This window comes from Phoxinus phoxinus (assembly GCF_949152265.1).
Source record: "Phoxinus phoxinus genome assembly, chromosome: 3".
NCBI lineage: Eukaryota > Metazoa > Chordata > Actinopteri > Cypriniformes > Leuciscidae > Phoxinus > Phoxinus phoxinus.
Window position 1 is genome coordinate 17,369,883 of NC_136878.1, and position 21,255 is coordinate 17,391,137.

Here is a 21,255-nt window from a genome sequence, read left to right on the forward strand (position 1 = left end):
TCTATTAATTATGGCAGCAGTTATTCATCAAATTATGGAGAACAGCATTTAAACTGGGCATACGACCAGACACGGCGGAGTTGAGCACACTTTTTGCATTTTCTTTTCAAACCAGGACACAAGCGCCAGATGATCACTAAATGAGGTACCATGAAAATTAAGTGAATAATGCACTGAATGAAAAGATGATCAATTACGATAAGGGAAATGGCCTACATGTGATTCTGAGCTCAGAGACCCAGATGCTCCATCCCACTGTCCTCCTCTCTTCCTCTAACAATAAGCTACAGAGAAAGAGCAGTCAGGCACTTAACACTGTAAGGCGGCTGCCTCAGATGAGAGGGACACTTGATCCTCTCAAGGGTGACACAGCTCCCCAAATAATTGTTTTACCCTCCTCAGTGCTACAGGTTACATCTTTGGCTGGAACTGTACAGAACACTGGAACAAATACTGTGAGGGAAGCTGGAGCAGAACCACACGCTACAAGACACAATTACACTTTGTTCAGAAGACACGCCAGTGGGATGTTTGAGAGGAAGTGAGCTACTAGATCATTCGAAAGGTAACGGAGGAGCATACTACATGTTAAAGATTTACAATAATTCGTTTCTAGAATAAAACGCCAAAATGTGCTATCCCCTTCTAAAACGTTCTATTCTTCAAAGCAGTGTTTTCAACATTGATAATAATAACTTAAGAAATGTTTCTTGAGCAGCAAATTTGCATTTACATGCACAATATAGTACAAACTCACTTTCCAAGCAAAACATTTCACAAAAATATGCTTGTAAGATTTCAAACTGTAGATGTATTGTTTAAAAGTAAGATAAAAGTTATTTTGGTTGTCAAACTATGCAATGAAATACACCTTTGGACAAGAATGAACCAGGACACCTGTGTAAACTTGAGAGGAACTTTTTCTGCGGTACAATGACCATTTGCACTACTCTGTCATTTGTACTTTACCATAATTTATACGCTATCTAACTATGACACTTCTGGTTATATGTGATTTCATTGAATCTGCACTTGACAATGACCGTTAAACTGAATCAAACCAATAGTCTATGGTGCTAAAGACCTAAAACTGAAGAGAAGTCATAACTACTAAGTCATTCTGGAGGTTTACAGAGACTGGAAAATGATGAAATACAATGTCAGAGTTTGGAACCCAATGCCCCGAGCAGGATATGATCATTTTCACCACGGTTGACCCAACAGTGAATGAGAAGAGATGCCATAAATCAAAAGTTAAGACACAGGTATGAGGGAAATCCTTGCAAGTTCATGTGTTGAAGGACCCAGCTGGTCTAACCTGACACTCCCATCACGAAAATCAATCAGAACGTTTTTGTGGATCACCAGAAAGTAAATCATGGTAGGATCGGTAAAGAAGAAAACAACTATAGAGTATACAGTTTACTTGGCAACCGATGACCTCAGCACCTCAGGTCAATCAGATTATCTGGACTGGACAAAAACAAAAAACACTCACTTAAGTTGTTGACCTCCAATTTTATTGGTGTCTTACAAATTTCCTTAAACTTCCACTCAACCTGTAGTTTCCAGCCCATTTACCCTCTTATTTTACCCCTGTTTAGCAACTGAACATGTTCATGGTGAAGTCTCCATTGTTGATTCATGTAGCGACTGGGCAAAGAGATCTAAATCCAAATCTTACAAAAGTTATGTGTAGACACTTCAGCTCATACAAGAGCCGTCCAAGCTCAAACAGTGCAGTCTGATTTATACATTTGCACTTTCTGTCTTTAGAATTAAAGAAGACAGACGTATAATTAGATTAAAAACAGATCCTAAAAAAATTTGGTAACACTTTACTTTTTAGTCTTTATATAAAATGCATTATAAAAGTATTTTTAATGTATTAATTATGCTTTGTAATGCACCATATAATGCATTGTATGATCACATGAATAATTGTAACCAGTTATAACACATTATAATACTTATGTTACACCTTTAGTAGGTAAAATGCATTAAAACACATAAAAAACAACCAATCTCAGATGTTACAAGGAATCTGCAAATATTATAATGCATTTTAACTTTGGTTACAATTATTTATGAAAAAATATAATTTGTAATAATGTACATTATGAATACCTTTATAATGCATAACAACTAAGTAAACTGCTATCAAAAACATTTTCATGTTGGTTTAGGTGATACTTGCACTAAAATATCCAAATAAAATCTGACTATCTAATAATGAATAATGAAATGAAGCACAATTCAAAAGGAAAGACATGTATTTGTTTCATACCATGGCTTTCCATTTGCCCTCCACATGCAATCCAAGCAGAAGGAGATCTAGCACAAGGTAACATCCCATACAGGCACAGCACACCATGATTGCTGGAGATTCACACTGCACCACAGTCTCTGTATCCCTGCTAAAACTCCCAGACAGTGCAGGCTTTCTCCAAGTGCCCTCCCAGAGAGAGAACCTCCCAGACACAGGAGCTGTGCCCAGGCTTCACACACTCAAGCCAACTAAACCTTCAGGCAGCCATTAAGATGAACAGCACCCACATAAAATGTGCAATAGCCACTTGTAGTGTCCTATTTGAATTATGTCTGCAGAAGAAAATAGGCTATTAGGTCGTTTTGAGAGAGATTGAGGACATTTGTCCAATTGTTTGGGGTTGATAATATTTTTTAAATGCTTTCAGGATTCTTTGATAAATAGAATGCTAAATCAATTTAATGCATCCTCGCTGATAAAATAATTTAAACTTTTTAACGGTAGTGTACGTACTTTGCATTATTGGCTTAAATGTATAGAAAATTGGATAAAACTGTCTTTTAAGGTGGGAGCACTCAAAGCTGACTTAAAGTGAAAAAAAAGTTCCTAAAATTTTCATTCAAGAATGAAAATTCTATCATTCATGTATTTTCTTAAGACTTGTTACTTCCATGGAACACAAAATGAGATATTTAGCAGAATGTTTGTGCTGCTATTCTCCATACAACAAAAGTCAACGGTGAGCAAAGGTTGTACAAAAATGACAGAAACACACCATAAAAGTATCATAAAATTGCTCCATATGACCCATGTGCAATATACAGTACAGTAAGTTTTCTGTTACTAACAAAAAGCTCAAATCCCCTTCACTGTAGTTGTCAAATCTAATTTTAAATACACAAATGTGTTATAAGACACAAGAACCAATGACGTTTGGCATTATTGAGGTCAAGCCTTTGACATGCCATATTATACAGTATGTGAACATGAAAGACATTTGAGAGCTATGTTGGAGAAGATTACCAATGGACACATTTCTGTGTTTTTCCTCAAACAAAGACTTGGAAGACTAGACATATGAGTCAAATATGGGCTACATTCAATGTCATTTTTATAGCTTGATAGATAAGAAAGGCAAATAGGACATGCATGGAAACATCAGATCAGACAAAGCCCGTTTTAAAACCAAATTAGAAGCTACATTAGATTAATTTTCTATAAACACAAATGTTTCTCCATCACTGCTGAACAGTGACAAATAAAAAACACATTCAGACAACTAAAACCTGCTGAGACTGACACACACAAAAAAAGCAGCAGAGAAGAGACAGATTTATGAAAACACTGATGAACCATCAATCAGAAATGACAATTTGTTCCAGAAATAAACTTGATGGGGTTAGTTTGATTCAAAGCAAGTTTTTAAGCAGACCTCCAGCTCTCAGAATCAAAGCAGTGGGATGCTGTGTGAGCACAAGGTCATTAAAACAGAGAGGATTAGTGGTAATGGCTGCCATGGTTACAGAGGTAACTCAAGGAGATCAATCACAGATGAAAACTCTGTTGCCTGACTTTCCTGTGGGACCCTGACTCTGAGGTTTTCACAATTTCACTGGTGGTGGGTGTTGGAAGCCATGATTCCACATAGCCTAATTAATCAAGCAGCAGTAACCACAAGAAATGATTGGAGATGGTCTTTTCACCAAACATATTCAGTGTGCATCTATATATTGTGGTTCACACTAGTGAAAAAGCTTTTTAGCATTTATTTCTTATCAATTACAAATTACATTATTTGAAATTGTATATTATTTGAGTGAAAATTAAGGATGTGAGGAAATATTCTTTTAAAACTAAATCCAACGGGCTTGGCTTCATTTAGTATACGCAGAGCAATGAATATGCTAATTAGCCCCACCTCCACTCACCTCCACTTGTATTATGAATTTGCACATGGCTCATCTTAAAACACATTAAAAACACCACAAAGACACATATAAACAACATTAAAAACTAGATTTTAAAATACACAGACAGGGTAATGAGGGTATAGAGCTAATTAATAATTAAATAATAAGGAAACTAACTAAGGAACAGAACTCAGGAAAAGCAGAACAGGGAACAGAATAAAAAACAATTAAACTAAACAGACAAGAACTGCATGTTACAATATGAATCTGATCATCTTATTTTTAGGTTTATTTATATTATGGATCTCAGAATTTACTGTGGACTTTTGGACCCCACTGTATGTGTGTTTATGTACATTTTTTTAATGAAACCATGAGACTATCTCAGGCTGTATATTAAAAAATAAACTTAGAAAAAGTGTGAAGTTTTATCTACTTTATGACTTATTTTAGCTTCAGAAGGGTGCACTAAATTACAGTGCAGAGATAGTAATAATATGTCTAACATTTATGAGGCCAGAGTAAATGGATGACAGACAAACATTTCCAGGAACATTTCCATGCTGTGCTGACAGACATGTGCAGAACAGAACTCACACAGTTCCTCTGTCTCATCTATAATTACTCCATACAGGAATGACCAAGTTAAAAAAAATAAAACATCTAGGATTATATCTACCACAATTCAGCACATTGCCTGGTGTTTAGGGGAGGAGGGTTTTTGTCAAGTGTGGCAGTATTGTCCTCCAGTAGTGTATTAGACTCTATTCAGCTGATAACAGACAACATACTGTATGTAAAGTGACCGCACAGCCAACTAATATGCAGGTTGAACCATAAACATAAGCTTTTGAGGTGCAGTCTTTAACAGTCAAATCATAATGTACAGTATGTAAAACATAAGCCCAGTAAACTTCTAAAAGAATGTCCTGCAGTGCACAGTCCAAGAGCAAATAAGGTGTCTAATGACTTTCCAGGCGATTTGCAAGCTTTGGAGCGGTTCCTGAAGTACACTAGCGATCTCACAGGCTACCCGGTCTTACTCTCCCAGACGGGGCGTTTATCAAAAATGGCCCACCATCTCAGCACAGCTCCTCTCTGTTACAGCGCCGTGCTGAAACAAGACCGTTCCCATGATGATAATTCATCATCACCCTCACCGTGTAGGAAAATACGGCAACAGCTTTATGAGGACAAATGAGAAGTCAGAGTGATCCTTTCTTTCTCATTTATTCAATTTCCTGACCTTTAAAGTCATCAATCTCTCTTCTCCAGCTGAGGTTCATTCTTCCCATATTGTACTCAGGCTTTGTCTATTCATAGCTGCATACAACTCACTGTGGCTGTGTTTATCTGAGGTTTTATGCTATAATTCATACACATATTGCTTGTAAACTGACTATTTGGAATCTCTAATTAACAATGGGATGTCTCTTACCAAGCCATTTGATTCTCTGGGATCAGGCCTGAACCCTAGAACTGAAAGAACATTGGCAGTATCGTCAGTGCCAGCGGAGGGATCAGATGAGAAAGTTCTGTCTTCTGTTGAGCCAGCTGAGGACGACAAAGTGCTCTGTAAACAGAGGAAAACAAGATGTCACTAAAACACATTACTTTCAGTGGTCAAGATTTTAGCAGAATTAAAGGTGAAGCGAGTAATTTCTCTTCCAACAGCATCAACAAATTCGATCGCAATAAAAGACTTCCCAAACACTCCCCCCATCTGCCATTAGTCAGCAAATATTGTCCCAGCCCAAACTCCAGAGCAATGAAAGCCCAACAGAGCATTAGTTCACACACTTTTCATACAAAGTTGTATATTTCCAGTTATATTTGGATAGGAGCAGTGTTAAAGAAATAGTTCACTTAAAATTTTAAATTCTGTCATCATTTACTCACGGTAACCAAACAGTTGATGGACCCCATTGATTTCCATAGTATTTTTTTTCCTACTATGGAAGTCAATAGGGTACATCAACTGTTACCGGCATTCTTCAAAATATCTTCTTTTGTGTTCAACAGAAGAAAGAAATTAAAATAGGTTTGAAATAACTTGGGGGTGAGTAAATGATGCCAGACATTTTTCATTTTTAAGTTAACTATTCCTATTCCAAAGTTCCCCCCCCCCCATTTTAGTCATACATTTTGTCATTAGATAGACATATCCTTTAAATCCTTTAAATATATTGTCATGTCAAATTCAATATTTTTGTCATCTTAGAATCCATTTAAAACATTTTTGCATTTTCTCACACACACACACACACGCACACACACACGCACACGCACGCACACGCGCACACACACACACACACACACACACACACACACACACACACACACACACACACACACACACACACACACACACACACACACACACACACACACACACACACACACACACACACACACACACACACACACACACACACACACACACACACAGGCTATGACTGACCATTTTAAATGATCAAATTCTTTCTAGATTTTTCTCCTTCAAAACATTGTCAGTGCATTGTCAATATATTGGTGCTGTTTTTTCTTGTCATATTTTAGTTAACAGTATGTTTTAATTACAATCATTTAATTGAATTAAATTCTAATTCTAATTTCATAGACAAGATTAGCACTTTAAAGAAAAAAAGACATCAGGTTAAAGAACATTACAAAAAAAAACGGAGTACATATAACTGCTTTTAAGTACAGCAACTCCACAACTCTACCTCAGTGCTACTTTCTGTCTTAAGAAAGCCTAGTCCTTTCAAAGGTTCACACATATACTGATGAAGAGCACAATGATCCTTGGCAGCATTAGCATCTCCCATTATGAAGGTCATCTGTCTCAGCTCTCCCTGTGAAGACAGACACAGACGTCACCGACAAATCGGAGCTATGACATCATCCACATAACAACCCATTAGCTGAGCATTGATTTCAGAAGAGTGTTGGTCAAACGTTCACTCACATGCCTCATTGATTTAGGATGAATTGTGAACTTGATACCACAGTCACCATGATAAAAAAAACTCATTGTAACTCCTGGCATGCTGTTTGACCATTCATTTTTAAGTTAAAGCCATTGAGATGATGGTTTTCACAGCTGTGAAGCAAATTGGTGTGGCAGGCAGACATGCGTTTCCCATGACGCATTGCTAGAGCAACATTAGCAGTATAGCTCTAGTTTCTTTAATAAACATTCTTCCAAACCACTGTGTTGTAGTACGCCATATTTAGAGTCTTTAATCAATGACATTAGGAAAGGCTGGTTGCCCAAGCATGATGGATTCTTGACATTGATTGACATATAGTTATGTGTCCCATACTCTTATTGCATGTGACAAATGAACAATACCTCAAAGGGTGTCTCAAACCCCTCCAGGATGCCGCCCACCATCAGCAGGCCATCTGTAGTGATGCCCATGTAAGGGTACATCCAGCTCACTTTCTCCACCAGCACACAGTCCACATACACAGCCAGCCATTCAAATGCAACCCCAACTGAGATCCAGTGCCACTGCGAGTCAGACAGTCCTGACACCGAAAACCTGATTCCAGAGGAAAACACCCGACGTTCAAAAGACGGCTGACAACATAATGCGGTTTCAAGCACACTATTATAAGATCGATGTTATTTCAGTATTGGGGAAAGCTTAGCGATTAGCGCCATGTGTTAAATGGTGTTTGTACTCATAGTCACGCTGCTGTGTGGTGATGAAGGTGACGCTGTGTGGGCCTGTACGGATCTGGAGTAAAATGTGATTATAGAAGTTCAGCAAAGTCAACACACTTCGGTCCACATCCTGAGAGCTCCGCATTTGAATCAGCACGCTGAATTCATCCGCAAAGCTATGAAAACACATGGACACTTTAAGTATCAAGACTGAAATGATTTCATTAGAATTGAGAGAGCTTAAACACTATACACTTCTGTTCAAAATATTGGGATCGGTAAGATTTTTTTAATGTTTTTGTCTTATGCTCAACAAGGCTGCATTGATTTGATCAAAAATACAGTAATATTGTGAAATATTACTACAATTTAAAATAACTGTTTTCTATTTTAATGTATTTTAAAATGAAATGTATTCCTAGTGAAATCTAATTTAAATGAAACATTTTAAATAAATACATTTTAAATAAACAAACAAATAAATGTCAAACCTTGATCCAAATGCTTTCTGGGTGGGCATAGTGAGTGTGGAATATAGGCCAATGTCCAGCACTGGACATCCCTGTTCCTCCTCATAAAGGGTCACGTTCCTGCTGGCTGGTACTAAGCCTGAGAGCTGCTCAAGTAAATCCACCCTTTGTGTAAAGAGATTCAGATGTGCGTTGAACCCCCCTGCGAAAACATAAGAAACAAAGTTTACATGGATAAGTTAATCTGTTTTCAAAACAGAAAAGGAAAAAGGCCTTTAAAGACATTTGAATAAATTCAGCAAGTGACCTGCACAGAAACAAATGCCTTAAATCAAGCGGCACTTCATTCATGTTCATGATACTGCATTTATTAGTGCAAAATAATGACAGATGTCAAATGTTGCATCATCGCTTTATTCACATTCTAGCTGACATGTTTTAGCCTATTATGGGAAAAAGGGCAAGTCTCAAACTGTCCAAATCTCCAGGGCTTATGTAAAGTGACTTTCCGCTTTGAAACTATCCACAAATGACCCAACACCATCGTGCACAAACGCAGGGCCATTGCTGATGGATGATTCTGGGGTGAAGCATTCCCGTGGAGGGCTGCATTTCCCCCACCTGATCCCCATAGGACATCAAGGGTGAAGAGAGCAAGTCCTTGATTAACTTTCCATACCTCGCCTGCACAACATGGCCAAGGAAACCCTAAAGACTCCACTTTCCCTTCCTCCTTAAGTACATCTAACAATGGAAGGTCATCCTTCCAAACCAAAAAATAAAAGGTCTTGGAGACAAAATCCACATCAACTATAAAAGCAATGTTCGTTTTATGACGCAATGTTTCTGTTTTCATTGGAAATCAGACTCAAAATTGTTCCCGCTATTCAAAAAGACAAAAAAAAAAATCTTGAAGAAGAAAAAAAAAAAAAGACAGCTCATGTTGAAAAGAATTCAGAAATAACTCACTGTATGTTTAACCTCTACATAAAAACAAATCTCAATAGCCATATATGGCAAAGCAAAGCACTGTATGATTTGTTCTTCACAAGACATTTCAAGACATGATACATTGACCTTACAACCGGATTAGAGATTTCCGTTAAGAGTATTTCCTCTTTAGCTGTGGCCGACTTCTCTTGTTTCATTCATGGTGAAAAGAGCTTTTTAACGCTCACTGCATTCAGGCTTCAGTCATCACTCATAGTCCTGCGAGCAGCGTGACCATAAGTAGCAGACTCCACTCACACATGAGCACTCGCTGATAACCTGACGAAAGGTGCACATGCCACCGTTCTCCACATACCACAAGCACAATAAACTAGAATATATGTCTAGCCAAAGGTGTTTCAGAAGCTACATCTAATGTGGACTATACACAGTGAACCTGAAAGTGTTTTAACAGTTTGTAGGATCTAAGGATTCTCAATAACAACATGTGTTACTATGAATGCATACATCCGTGTTGTGTTTTATTTTTTTATATGATTTCATAATCATTAGTCATTTCATTTATTATTTAAGCCTTTATTCATATTTTTATTTGATTCACCATTTTAACATTTTATTTATTTTTGTCATTTTATGTTTTTATATTACTTACTTTATTTATTTCCTTGCTCTTGCAATGCTATTGTTGTTTAATCTTATGATTTGAGTTTGTAAAAAATGTAAAGATGCAAAAAGCTTTCTGTGATGGGTAGGGGATATAATATACAGTTTGTACACTATAAAACATTACATCTTTGGAAAGTCCCCATAAAACATGAACGTTGGTTTTGAGGTCCAAAATATCCTCACTATTAACAAATGTACTCATAAGGTTAAACCGGTTGAACGCCAACTAGTGAGCCGGACTGTTCTAGTTAAAAAATAAACCAATGTTTAGGTTCATGTTTAGGGGTAGGAGGTCAGGTTAGGTGATAGAACAATGAAGTCTATGAGTGAGATGTCCTCACTAATATAGTCAAACAAAAGTTTGTATTACTCGTATCATAACTAGCATTTTTGCATTTTATTGAGTAAAATATAAATTGATTGTACTGATATAATGGAAAAAGATAGTTTATAAGTCACTTAAAAAGTTGAGTTTAGGATTATACGCAAACATTGATTAACGTTTTTTTTTTTTGCATTGACAGTTGTGTAGGACTTCAAAGGGATATGTGCAACACCCCATAACATACAGACCACATGGCTGTAACACTAGACTTTAAACAGCTCAATATGATTTCTGTGGGGTTAGAGAGGAGCCAGATCAGAAGAGTGCATCACTTTCAAAGAAAATGGAGTGACTTGAGCAGGTTAAAGGAGAGAAATGATCTAACATCTTGAGACCATGTGCCAAACTGACATTCCCTTTCCCACCTTGGCTTGTGGTAATTGTGTTTTGCAGGTATTCATTGTCCACATATGCTGATCTATGACTAACTCACCCCAAACCATGTCTCTAATGTTTAGAAAAGCCACAAGATGAAGTCTGTGACGGGTCAGTGCCTCCTCCTAGAGCACAGCTGAACAAGCATTCATCAGACACAGTCATTAATATCCATGTACAGTACATATCAGTGTTCTGTTTTGCTTACACAATGGATGAAATGTGACATTCGTGGGACATTTCATCCCGGTATAAACAAATAAATAAATAAAAAATCAGAAGTATTTACAATTGTTTGTACAATCATTACATTACGGTATTTTAATGAGAATTCTAATAAGAATAATGAGAATTATTTTTTAAATCTGGTTATGAGAACTGTCACAGGGAAAATTATGCTTGACTGTCATAACATCAAACATGAAAAGATTATAATCTCAATCTCAAATATCTTACCTCTTTTGTCAAATTATTTATTGTTTGTTATAGTCATACTGTTTAATTTCACTTATGTGTGTGCAATGTTCAACAAGTTAAAGTCTCATAAAAATCAATCTATGTTGCATTCAATTGGGATTTTTAAATCAAATATACTATTATATTCCACTAACATATTATTATTATATTATATATTTGTATTATGCTTTCACTTATGACATTGATATTAGTCAACAAAAAGATGCAAAGATTTCTTTGAGACAAAATGGAACATCTTTACTAATGTCTGAAGATTTAAAGTCGCTGGTAAATGTCACAAACACCCCTCAAAATAAAGAGCCTTTAAAAGTTGCACATACACACATACAATAAGATACGTTTAAATTGTATGACAACAAAAACACATTTACTGTACGAGTCAGCAAAATGGTACAGTAACACTATTTTAACGTTTCCCCTTCCTTCTCGAATTACCTCTGTTGTTTCTACAGGAACTGGATGTTGAATGCCAATCTGTCATTTCCAAAAGTCCATTCACAGCGTGCACCCAGATTCAGGTCTGTTGTTTGGCTACATTTATTTCCCATTTAATGCCCAATTAGCCCCCCTTGTGCGGGTTTGTGTTTCATTTACATGGACGGTTCGCTTAACAAAAGTCTTGCGGTAGCAATTATGGAATAAAGAGGGATGAGACTCCATTTCCTAAGCGGTTTCCTTTCTTCCAATTGTACTGTGAAGTGTAATCAGAGAAGGACTGAGAGTTTTTATCCCTTTCAATACGAGGTTGAAGATGGGACACCGCCTGACACCCAAACTGAGAGAAATTAATTCTTAAAAGTAAACAATTTCACTAGTGGTTATTTCGAAGAAAATGGCCTCTGCATTACCGAATCCACATGACCAACTTAAACCCATTGCGAAATCTGTGAGGGGAAATCGTTCACCCTTATGCGAAATTCCAGATCATGTGGATTCCTATTGAAATGACTGGATTTCGCCTATGAAAGTTCACTGAACAATGGTAAATGTAACAGCATCCCAACCCACATTGGCAGGTAATAAAATCTGCAGGACATTCTGCCGCCTTCACCCTAAAACTAAACTATTAAAGCACTTTATTTCCCTCTTGAAGGTGAAAAAATATTTTATATTGCAGCGTGACCCTGGCTAATCAAAATCCACAAGTATCCACAGACTATTCTAATCCACATCTTAAATATAAAGCAACCATAGATAGAAGTACCAGTAATTACTTCATATACAAATATGTCAATACCAACCAACCATATTTATCAGAAAGACTGCTGTTCGCCCAATACCAAAACAACTAAAACCAGTCTGGACCAGCATAACAATGATTTCAGCAGGGATAATAATCAGAAATGCTGTTTGTCATATTGTGTACACTTCTGAATGAATGAATGAACTTCTAAAAACTTGAACTGGCCCTCACAATATTAAATGGGGTCTGGCGTGTGGCAGACAGAGAGTGAGGAAGACTCATTAAAGCCTGTGAAGTATTGTTCCCTAAACACACTTAAGCTCTATCCTGTTAAGGCAATTAGGAAACACATTAAGGAATTAGGAATGGCTCCATGATCAAGATTCACAGAGTTACAGGATGTTTTGAAAGCCATTCAATCTTTCCTTTTTCCATGCTGGTGTGTGCTGATAACATTATATTCCTCTGGGGCGCCTAAATCAGAGAAATGTCTTTGCCTCAGTTTTTCACTCAGCTCGTCTGTGGCTGTTTGGTATTGTGGACTTTATAGAAATGTCAGTTCAACCTTATATTGTGTTTAATAGCATTATCTGGTGGACATTGTGTGGAAATAACTTGGGCTACATGTTCCTGGGAATCTCAATGTCAGATTTGTAATGACAGTTTGACTCTGAATTAAGAATTAGATTAATGTAGAAAATAATAGGAGCAATTTCTGATATGGTCATGTCTGAGCTCTGAGGGTTCGAATGAGTATTTTCACAGGTGGCATTACACACAGATAGTTTCCTTTTTGTGAATAATGACAGTAATTTTAGGAGTTCATCTTTCAGTTTTTCCACACAATCATTCATTTCGGAATTATTAATTAATCAAGTTGTCACAAACGTCATGATATCAGCCTACTTTAATAGCAGCTCTCACACCGAGTTCATGTTTCCATGTTAAGCTGTGAAAATGTTGGTCAAACATAAAATAGTGAGACTAAGTGAAATACACATTATATATTTTAGACCCAATCAAGTGGATTAATATATTGTATAGAACTGTGAACAAAAGCTGAACACAAGCTAAACAACCTGGTTATAGCGATGGTTGAAAAATCAAGGTGAGAAATTTTTGACTCAGTTTTTATCCCAAACTCCTCAGGGATTCATGTCAGAACACACAGAATGGAAGAGAATTCAAGATGTTGCACGGCAGGAAGCCGAGGTGAAAATACTTACTCACATCAGGCAGTAAATTCACAACTCATTATCACTCTTACACAGTATTTACCAAGTCAACCTGTAGAAAATGCATTTCTCCAGATTTTATGCATTCCATTGTCAAGGAAAGTTAAAACTGGAAAAAAAGAAAAAAGAATCGGTCCTCATCCACAAAAACCTCATTGCATTCCCATATGATTTTCTCTTATTTCACAGAAATATCAGAATACCCAGGCTCCTCTTTTTTTTACATACAATTAACAGAAGAAGGAACTTGGATTGTCAAGCTTTGCAGAGGACAAAACAACAACAAAAAAAAACATCATAAACAATACACATTTACTATATTACATTTTCTTGAAACCATACAACAGTGAGAAAAATACCAAAATTGTGACCCTGGTAAATGGACAACTTTAAAGGCGATTTTCTCAATGTTTAGATTTTTTTTTGCACCCTCAGATTCCAGATTTTCAAATAGTTTTATCTTGGCCAAATAGTGTCCAATCCTAACAAAACATACATCAATGGAAATCATATTTAATCCGCTTATTTTACTCACCCATGTGACTGGTTTTGTTGTCCAGGGTCACAATTGTGTTAATAGAAGATCAAAGACAAAACTCTTAAATCATCTTATTTCACAAAAAAGAGGGCGGGATCACAAACATTTAAAAAAGACAGAACGGTTAGTGAATGATGACAGAACTTTTATTATTTTGGTAAACTATCCCTTTAAATAGTCTGACAATTTTTTGTCCATTGATTGATTTCTCCACACAGACAAAGCACTTTTTATAGAAAACACTGGCTATAAAAAAGAAGCACTACTGGATGATATTGAAATAAGGAAATAGTGTCCTTTCATTCATGGCTCCCCTTGACCAGTAACCCCAGAGCTCTGCTGCGCTGCAGTGGTGACAGCTCTGGCTGTAGGTTAGTCTGGGCACATTCTGTGATGAAGGACAAGGTTTCAGCTCTCTATAGGATGTGGTACAGTTACAGTAGTAAGGTACACATTCCAGCTCCTAATGAACACACAGGATGCATACAGGCTGATAGAAGTTTATCAAAGAGACTCCTGGCCACTTGCCCAACATCAATCCCAAACCCCTTTTGGATTGGTATCTTGTTGGATTCAATTCAACAATGCATCCACCCTGACAATGAATAAAAGCGCAAAGGATAGAAGTGAAGAACTGAAGGGCTTTTCATAACTGTCTCATACAGGACATTGTACAGTACGTTACACAATACACATATAAATATCTGGCCTAATTTACAAGAACATCATTTAAATGAAAATGCAGATTAAGAAAATGCTGCATTAATTTGAAAAATCGCTAAAATTCACAGAATAGTCTTTGGAATATGCAATAAATCATAATTATATTTAAAAAAAATCCATGTCAATATTTAACATGAAGAGACATTTAATAAAATCATGCGTTTTATTCATTTGTTGAAGCTTTGCATCATATTCTGGACCCAATATCTTGATAATATTGATACTCCTTTAGGTAACTTTTTTTATATGGTATAATTGTAATGCTCTTGTCTTTTATACATAATCAGTTTATTTTTTTTTTATAAAAAAAATTCTCTCCATATCCCATTCCACCTTGTTCGCTGGGTTAGGTTTGTGCCGTAAATGGTTAAAACATTCTTTGAAAAAAGTTTTTAAAAATCCTTTGTTTAGAAAAGTGCTAGTGTTATAATGTGTTGAGGTTAAGCTTTTAGTTACCGTAATATGCTCCAGGATGTTGAGTATTATGAAAAATGATTTCACAATATTTACAGGTACGCATTTTGCTTCAAAATGTAATGTCTATATGTCACATAGTGGGACATTTTAAGTAAATAAATAAATTGCTTAACACCACTGTTGCCCTAAGCCCTTCTAGACGTGAATCTCTCATTCTCGCTGTTCTCAAAACAAACGTAAATAACTCTCCAACTACCAGACAAGCCATGACAACAACTGGAATTGATGGAAAAAGCTCAAAATGTCATTCTTTTAAGGTGAGAGGATTTGCTTTCCGTCAACTATCGCACCAAGACAAGATCTTTAGTCGACATGAAGCAGGTAATATATCAGCTCAGAGGAATGGATTGTCCAGAATACAAATCTAACTAAACTACCCATCTCCAAACTGTGATATACACAGACTAAAAATGTGTTACATCACATGAAACAGACTTGACTTAACTTGACAGGTCTGATAGGCATAGCTGTCTCAATGGATTCATGTAATAGAGCAATCTCGAAGCAGCATGGAAGACAGGACTTCAAGGCTTCCCTGAAGGAAAGACAGTGCCAAGAAACCCCAAAGAGCGTCATTATCCACTCTGACTTTTCTTACAGAGTTAACAGGCCTGTTCCTGTCCACCAGCCACAAATCAACCGCACACTGAAACTCTGCCAAATGTTGCTTTAAGAGTGAATTTCTCACTAATCAAATCAGTGTTTTGAGAGCCGAATGACTGGCGTCAGAAACGTCCAGGGGCGCCCACAGGATTCCGAACCATGGTAAGTGGAAGGAAAAAAATAAGCCGGACCTACACAATTTTGACATTTATATTAATAGGGACGTTGGCAACATATCGCAACACTTACCGTAACATATCAAATGATCTTGGTGAAATGTGACATCATCGCTATACTGACCTGTGAGCCATCAAAGTACCTCTGAGGCTACGGAATGAAATTTCACCCATCACTTTTCTGTTATAGATCTTATTGAGAACAATTCATCCATGTTTCTTTTTTTATTATTTAAATTCTTAATTTTAATCAAAATGTCATATCTTCCAAAATTACAGACTTCTCTCAGTTGAGGTAAGCAGGATTTCTCCAATCATCTAGTCTGCTTAAAGCTCATGTTCATCCATCTCTATTTTTGAATGCAATCTCAAAATCCAAACAACAACCAATGCATAGAAGCAACCAAGGCCACCTCCTACATTTTTTCCTTTTTTGATAATCCCCTATCGCGACTTTATTCACCAAAGATTATTGACAATTAGCATACAGTTTGGATTGGCGGTATGGTTTTGTTCTGGGCAAAAACTCTCAAACCATTCATGCATCCTAGCATGGATAAGAGCAAGGAGAGCAGATAAACCCCCTTTAGGGTAAACAGAACAGAACCAACATAAATGTATTGCAGATATATTTAATGTTCAATCGTTTTATGTGCAACATAGTTCAAGAAAAATGAATCTGATTAGAAGAGGAAGATCAGAAGGCCAAGTCCTGACTGGACGAGAGGGGGAGCTGGGGATGGAGGAGGGCAATTATAGCTCATAATGATAATAGATGGTAAATGGACTGCATTTATATAGCGCTTTCAACAGACCCATGGTCACCAAAGCGCTTTACATATTGGCTCACATTCACCCATTCATTCACTTATTCATACACCGACAGCGGTGTCAGCCATGCAAGTCATCCAGCTCGTCGGGAGCAGCTGGGGTTAGGTGTCGTGCCCATGGACACCTCGACACTTGGTCAGATGGAACCGGGGATTGAATCACCAATCTTCCGGTTTGTGGACAACCTACATGCATGAACCATGAACCACAGCATAATGGCTCATGCTGATAATACTGAATGGACCTACATCAAAGGGAAGAAAAGTCACAACTTCCGTTCCATGCAAAGAATGAAACCTTACAATTAAATGTTCACTTTCCTAGACCAGTGGTTATTAACAAGATGACTTAAAATAATTTTAAATAAGACCAAATAAGCTAAAACAACTAAAAAACAGTTTTTTGTTTTGTTTTGTTTTTTGCTTTTAAGAACCCAGGTTTAATGTCTTTAAAAAAAAAAAGAAATAAAAGGGATATACGAGGTAGCCTAATTATAAAAGTGTACATTTTAGAAAAGTTCTAAAAAAAAACAAAAAAAAAAACTTTTTCTAGATATGCCAAGCTCTAAAATATTTTATCTGGTATAATTTTTTTAATTAGAAAAAGTCCTTATTCTTTATCTTTGTTTACTAAATCACAAACAACAGGAAACGTCATGCGGCCTTCAAATATGGTTGAGGGCAACTGGGGGCCTTGGAGTAAAAAAGTTGAGAACCACTGTCCTAGACCTTAGTACTGCAACAAACCTAGTACTGCAAACATTTTCTCCATTGAGAGATTGATTTTTAGCAGTATAGTCCTTCCAAAACAAACATACTATAAACTCTGACAATGTTACATGATGGTAGAGTACTTCTGCATAAGACATCATGGTTAATTTTTATTTTTTTATTTTTTCATCGGATTTAATTTCCAAAAAATACTAGACAAGCACTACACTACCCACAATCCTGGAGAACTGGAGAAGTCACTGTTTCCATGGGAAAGGAAATTGCAAAGGTTACTGCTCACTCCCACATACTCAATGTCTTTGCAATCCCATGCTTCCACCATAAGGGAGAGTTCAAGGCTCTTTATTTAAGATTTGTTCATGCCTCTGAAGGAAATTAATAGAAACAAAATACTTCCTGTACATTAATGATTTTAGAAACAAATATTTATAGCGAAAAACTGGTGTGGATAACGTAACAGTTGTGGGTCAGAGCACATAATGTTAGTTGTCTTTAATGTAGATATTTCACATCAAGAAAGAAAGAAAGAAAGAAAGAAAGAAAGAAAGAAAGAAAGAAAGAAAGAAAGAAAGAAAGAAAGAAAGAAAGAAAGAAAGAAAGAAAGAAAGAAAGAAAGAAACTTAATATTATGGAGAGTAACTCAGAGTGCTGCAAATCTATACAAATCCGAACCATATAATGGAATCTGTTCTTAGCTTTTACAGTGATAAAATCCAGAAATCGCTCATAGTTTAGAAACTTAGCTAAGTGAAATCATGTGCACGTTTTACTAAGGCACAGATTCAGCTCTCTACTTATTGTCTACTGATGTGATGTGATAAGAGTAACACTGTCCAGATTAGGTCTAGTCTGCATGGCTGCAGCCCAGACTGCCAGCCTGCAATGTCCTTACTGTACAGTAATGCTACGGCCTGGTTCAGGGGGCTTGCTTCAGCCTGGCTGCTCACCAACAGCCTTGGTTATCAATCAGGGACAACATTAATTATATATGCCACTATGGCTCCCTGCCTGAAGCCACCTCACAGAGACAGACACACCAGAGGTTTGATTTACAGTCAAAATGAAAAGAAAGAAAGCACTGTGTTCGGAGCAAACAGACCATAACCTCACATTTGACAGGCAATCAATCTGTCTATTAACACTGTGACATCATGCACACAGCTGATGTTCTCACTGTAATGATGGAGTAGGGACATGCTTGGCTAACACTGGCTGAGAGATATTAGAATACAGTAAAATATGCTACACAGTGTTTGAGGAAAAAATATGTTTAGAACAATATTATGACCATTTTCTTTACCCTGCGGTTCTTTGTCTAATCATTTTCAATGGGAGTATAAAACGTATAACCTACCATTCAACATTTGGGGTCAGATCAATAATTTTTTTATATATATATACACTTTTATTCAGCAACAATTAGTTAAATTGATAAATAAATTGACTAAATAAATACATTACATAATGTTACATTAAAAAAAAATGCAGTTCTTGACCTTTCTATTTAAAGAATCCTGGGGGGGGGGAAAAATCTAATTTTCCACAAAAATATTAAGCAGCAAATTATTTTCAAGATTGATCATAATAAGAAATGTTTCTTAAGCACCAAAATTAGGATTATAATTATTTCAAAGGATCATGTGACTGCAGACTGGCGTAATGATGCTGAAAATTCAGCTTTGCCATTACAGGATTACATTTTAAAATATATTAAAATAGAACATGGTTATTTTAAATTGTAATAATATTTCACAATATTAATATTTCTAACTGTATATTTGATTAAACAAATGCAGTCTTGGTGAGCAGAAGAGACTTAAACATTAAACAATCGTATCAACCCCAAACATTTTTATTTTAACACGAGAGGAAATTAAAGATTTATCTGAACTCATTCAGCTTTGGTAGAAGTTCAACATTGTACAAATTGAATGTTTTTGATTTTTTTTTTTTACTTTTCAATTTTCATTGTTTGAGATCAAACAGTAATTGACCTCCTGTTGAAGATCCTTGCCAAAAAGTCATAAAATGCCAAGATACATGATTCTGCCTATAGACAAGAAAGTACTATGATCATCAGACAGGGCTTTTAAAAAGACATCTGCACATTCTGAAAGTTAGACATGATCAAAGTGGTACACATGACCAAATAGAAGCTAAATGTGTTCCAAATTTCGAGTAAAACTAGAGCATGTCCCAAAAACAATAACACAGAGACCTGACCATTCTCAAACATCTCTGAACTCTTCAATTATGTAACGCATGGCTTAAAAACAAAAGCATCTTCTGTATCTGTATGAATCTAATGTATCAGGTGTTGACGGTGATAGAGCTGTGACTAAATTTTTTATGAGGCCTAGTGATTGAAAAGCAACAAATGTATTATAAACACAGACACACACGCATGAATGGCACATCTTATTGAATGATGTAAAACATGTTACGGGGCACTGATCACATGATAGATTGTGCAGACCTGACCTGCTCTAATAATCCCCAGATTATCCCAACCATTGAGAAGACAGGTGGCTGAAATAGGGCCCATGAGAAACAGTTGTAACACAAGCTCATTTGGAAAAACCAAATCAGATTCCTTTCACATATGGACGTTTTTAAGCACAAATTGTGATATGGTGGTATAAGACTGTGGAACAGATTTCTGGAAAAATGTAAAGAACTTGAATGTGGTTATGGCTTTCACTAAGAAATATGTTCAACAGCTGTTGACAGGACAATCATGCCATGAGCTTTACCAACAACAGTGTACAAACTGCAAAAATATTATTTGAAATTATTTTAGTTTGAAATAGTATAGTGTGTAATAGTTTTTATCTTTTGATACCAAGTGATTTAGCTTCAACACGACAAAAAAAAAAAAATTAATGCACAATTAGAGAATAGCAACATGTATACGCGTTACTACATCGCCCCCTCGGGATAATGTGGATAGTACTACACGACAAAACTGCACTGGATAATGCAAACAGTTAAAATGTTATATTGAAATTATCAAAAATGTCCATAAACCATGCAAGGACCGTTTGTGCCTAGGAGCATCTTTTGCATTATGAGCGAATTTCAGAACTAATTAAATCACCACGAATTAACAGAAGTCTTCATCACCTGTATGTTAATTTTAGGTTGTCAATTAGTTAATAAAAAGTAAAGTGTGTCAGTTGGTAAGGTGAATGCCACTTAATCTAATTTTAAACTACATTAAAACAGCGTCAACTATGATGATAATGCTAAATGTTTTGTTTACACTACACGCAACGGCAGGTGAAGTGTTTCCGTTCTGTTCTTACCCGAGTCCGGAGCACCAGATCCTGTTTCAGAGAAGTCTGCATGTGAAGCTTTAACCAGTGCAAAAATTGATAAAATGAACCACATCTTTGGAAACCAGTGTTCTTCCAATGCAGTTAACTCTCAAACAGCAGTAAGATGTTGAAAAATGCTGAGGGGGAAAAAAATAATTTAAATAAATGATAGCTTAAAATCTTGTGTAAGTGTTGTAAAGTTTACAGAAGTTACTGAGCGTGATATCTGTTATCAGTCTACTTCTAGAAGTCTTGCTCTCGCTGC

The 21,255-nt window shown here is 36.4% G+C and overlaps 1 protein-coding gene across 4 annotated transcripts in view; it reads right to left on the reverse strand.

The window, feature by feature from the left end:
* Positions 1-21,237, reverse strand: part of LOC306996379 (uncharacterized protein) — a 51,881-nt gene extending 30,644 nt beyond the window's left edge. For all 4 annotated transcript variants that reach the window (XR_013797060.1, XR_013797061.1, XM_079608799.1 and 1 more), the window contains exons 1-6: positions 20,979-21,237; positions 8,344-8,524; positions 7,870-8,028; positions 7,535-7,727; positions 6,906-7,034; positions 5,618-5,752 (exon numbers count right to left, since the gene is read on the reverse strand). Coding sequence is in view for 2 of the 4 variants with exons in the window: in XM_079608799.1 (XP_079464925.1) it covers positions 5,618-5,752; positions 6,906-7,034; positions 7,535-7,727; positions 7,870-8,028; positions 8,344-8,524; positions 20,979-21,063 (882 nt within the window). In the remaining 2 variants the exon portion in view is untranslated. The remainder of the gene's footprint in view (positions 1-5,617; positions 5,753-6,905; positions 7,035-7,534; positions 7,728-7,869; positions 8,029-8,343; positions 8,525-20,978) is intronic.
* Between the last annotated feature and the right edge of the window lie 18 nt (positions 21,238-21,255).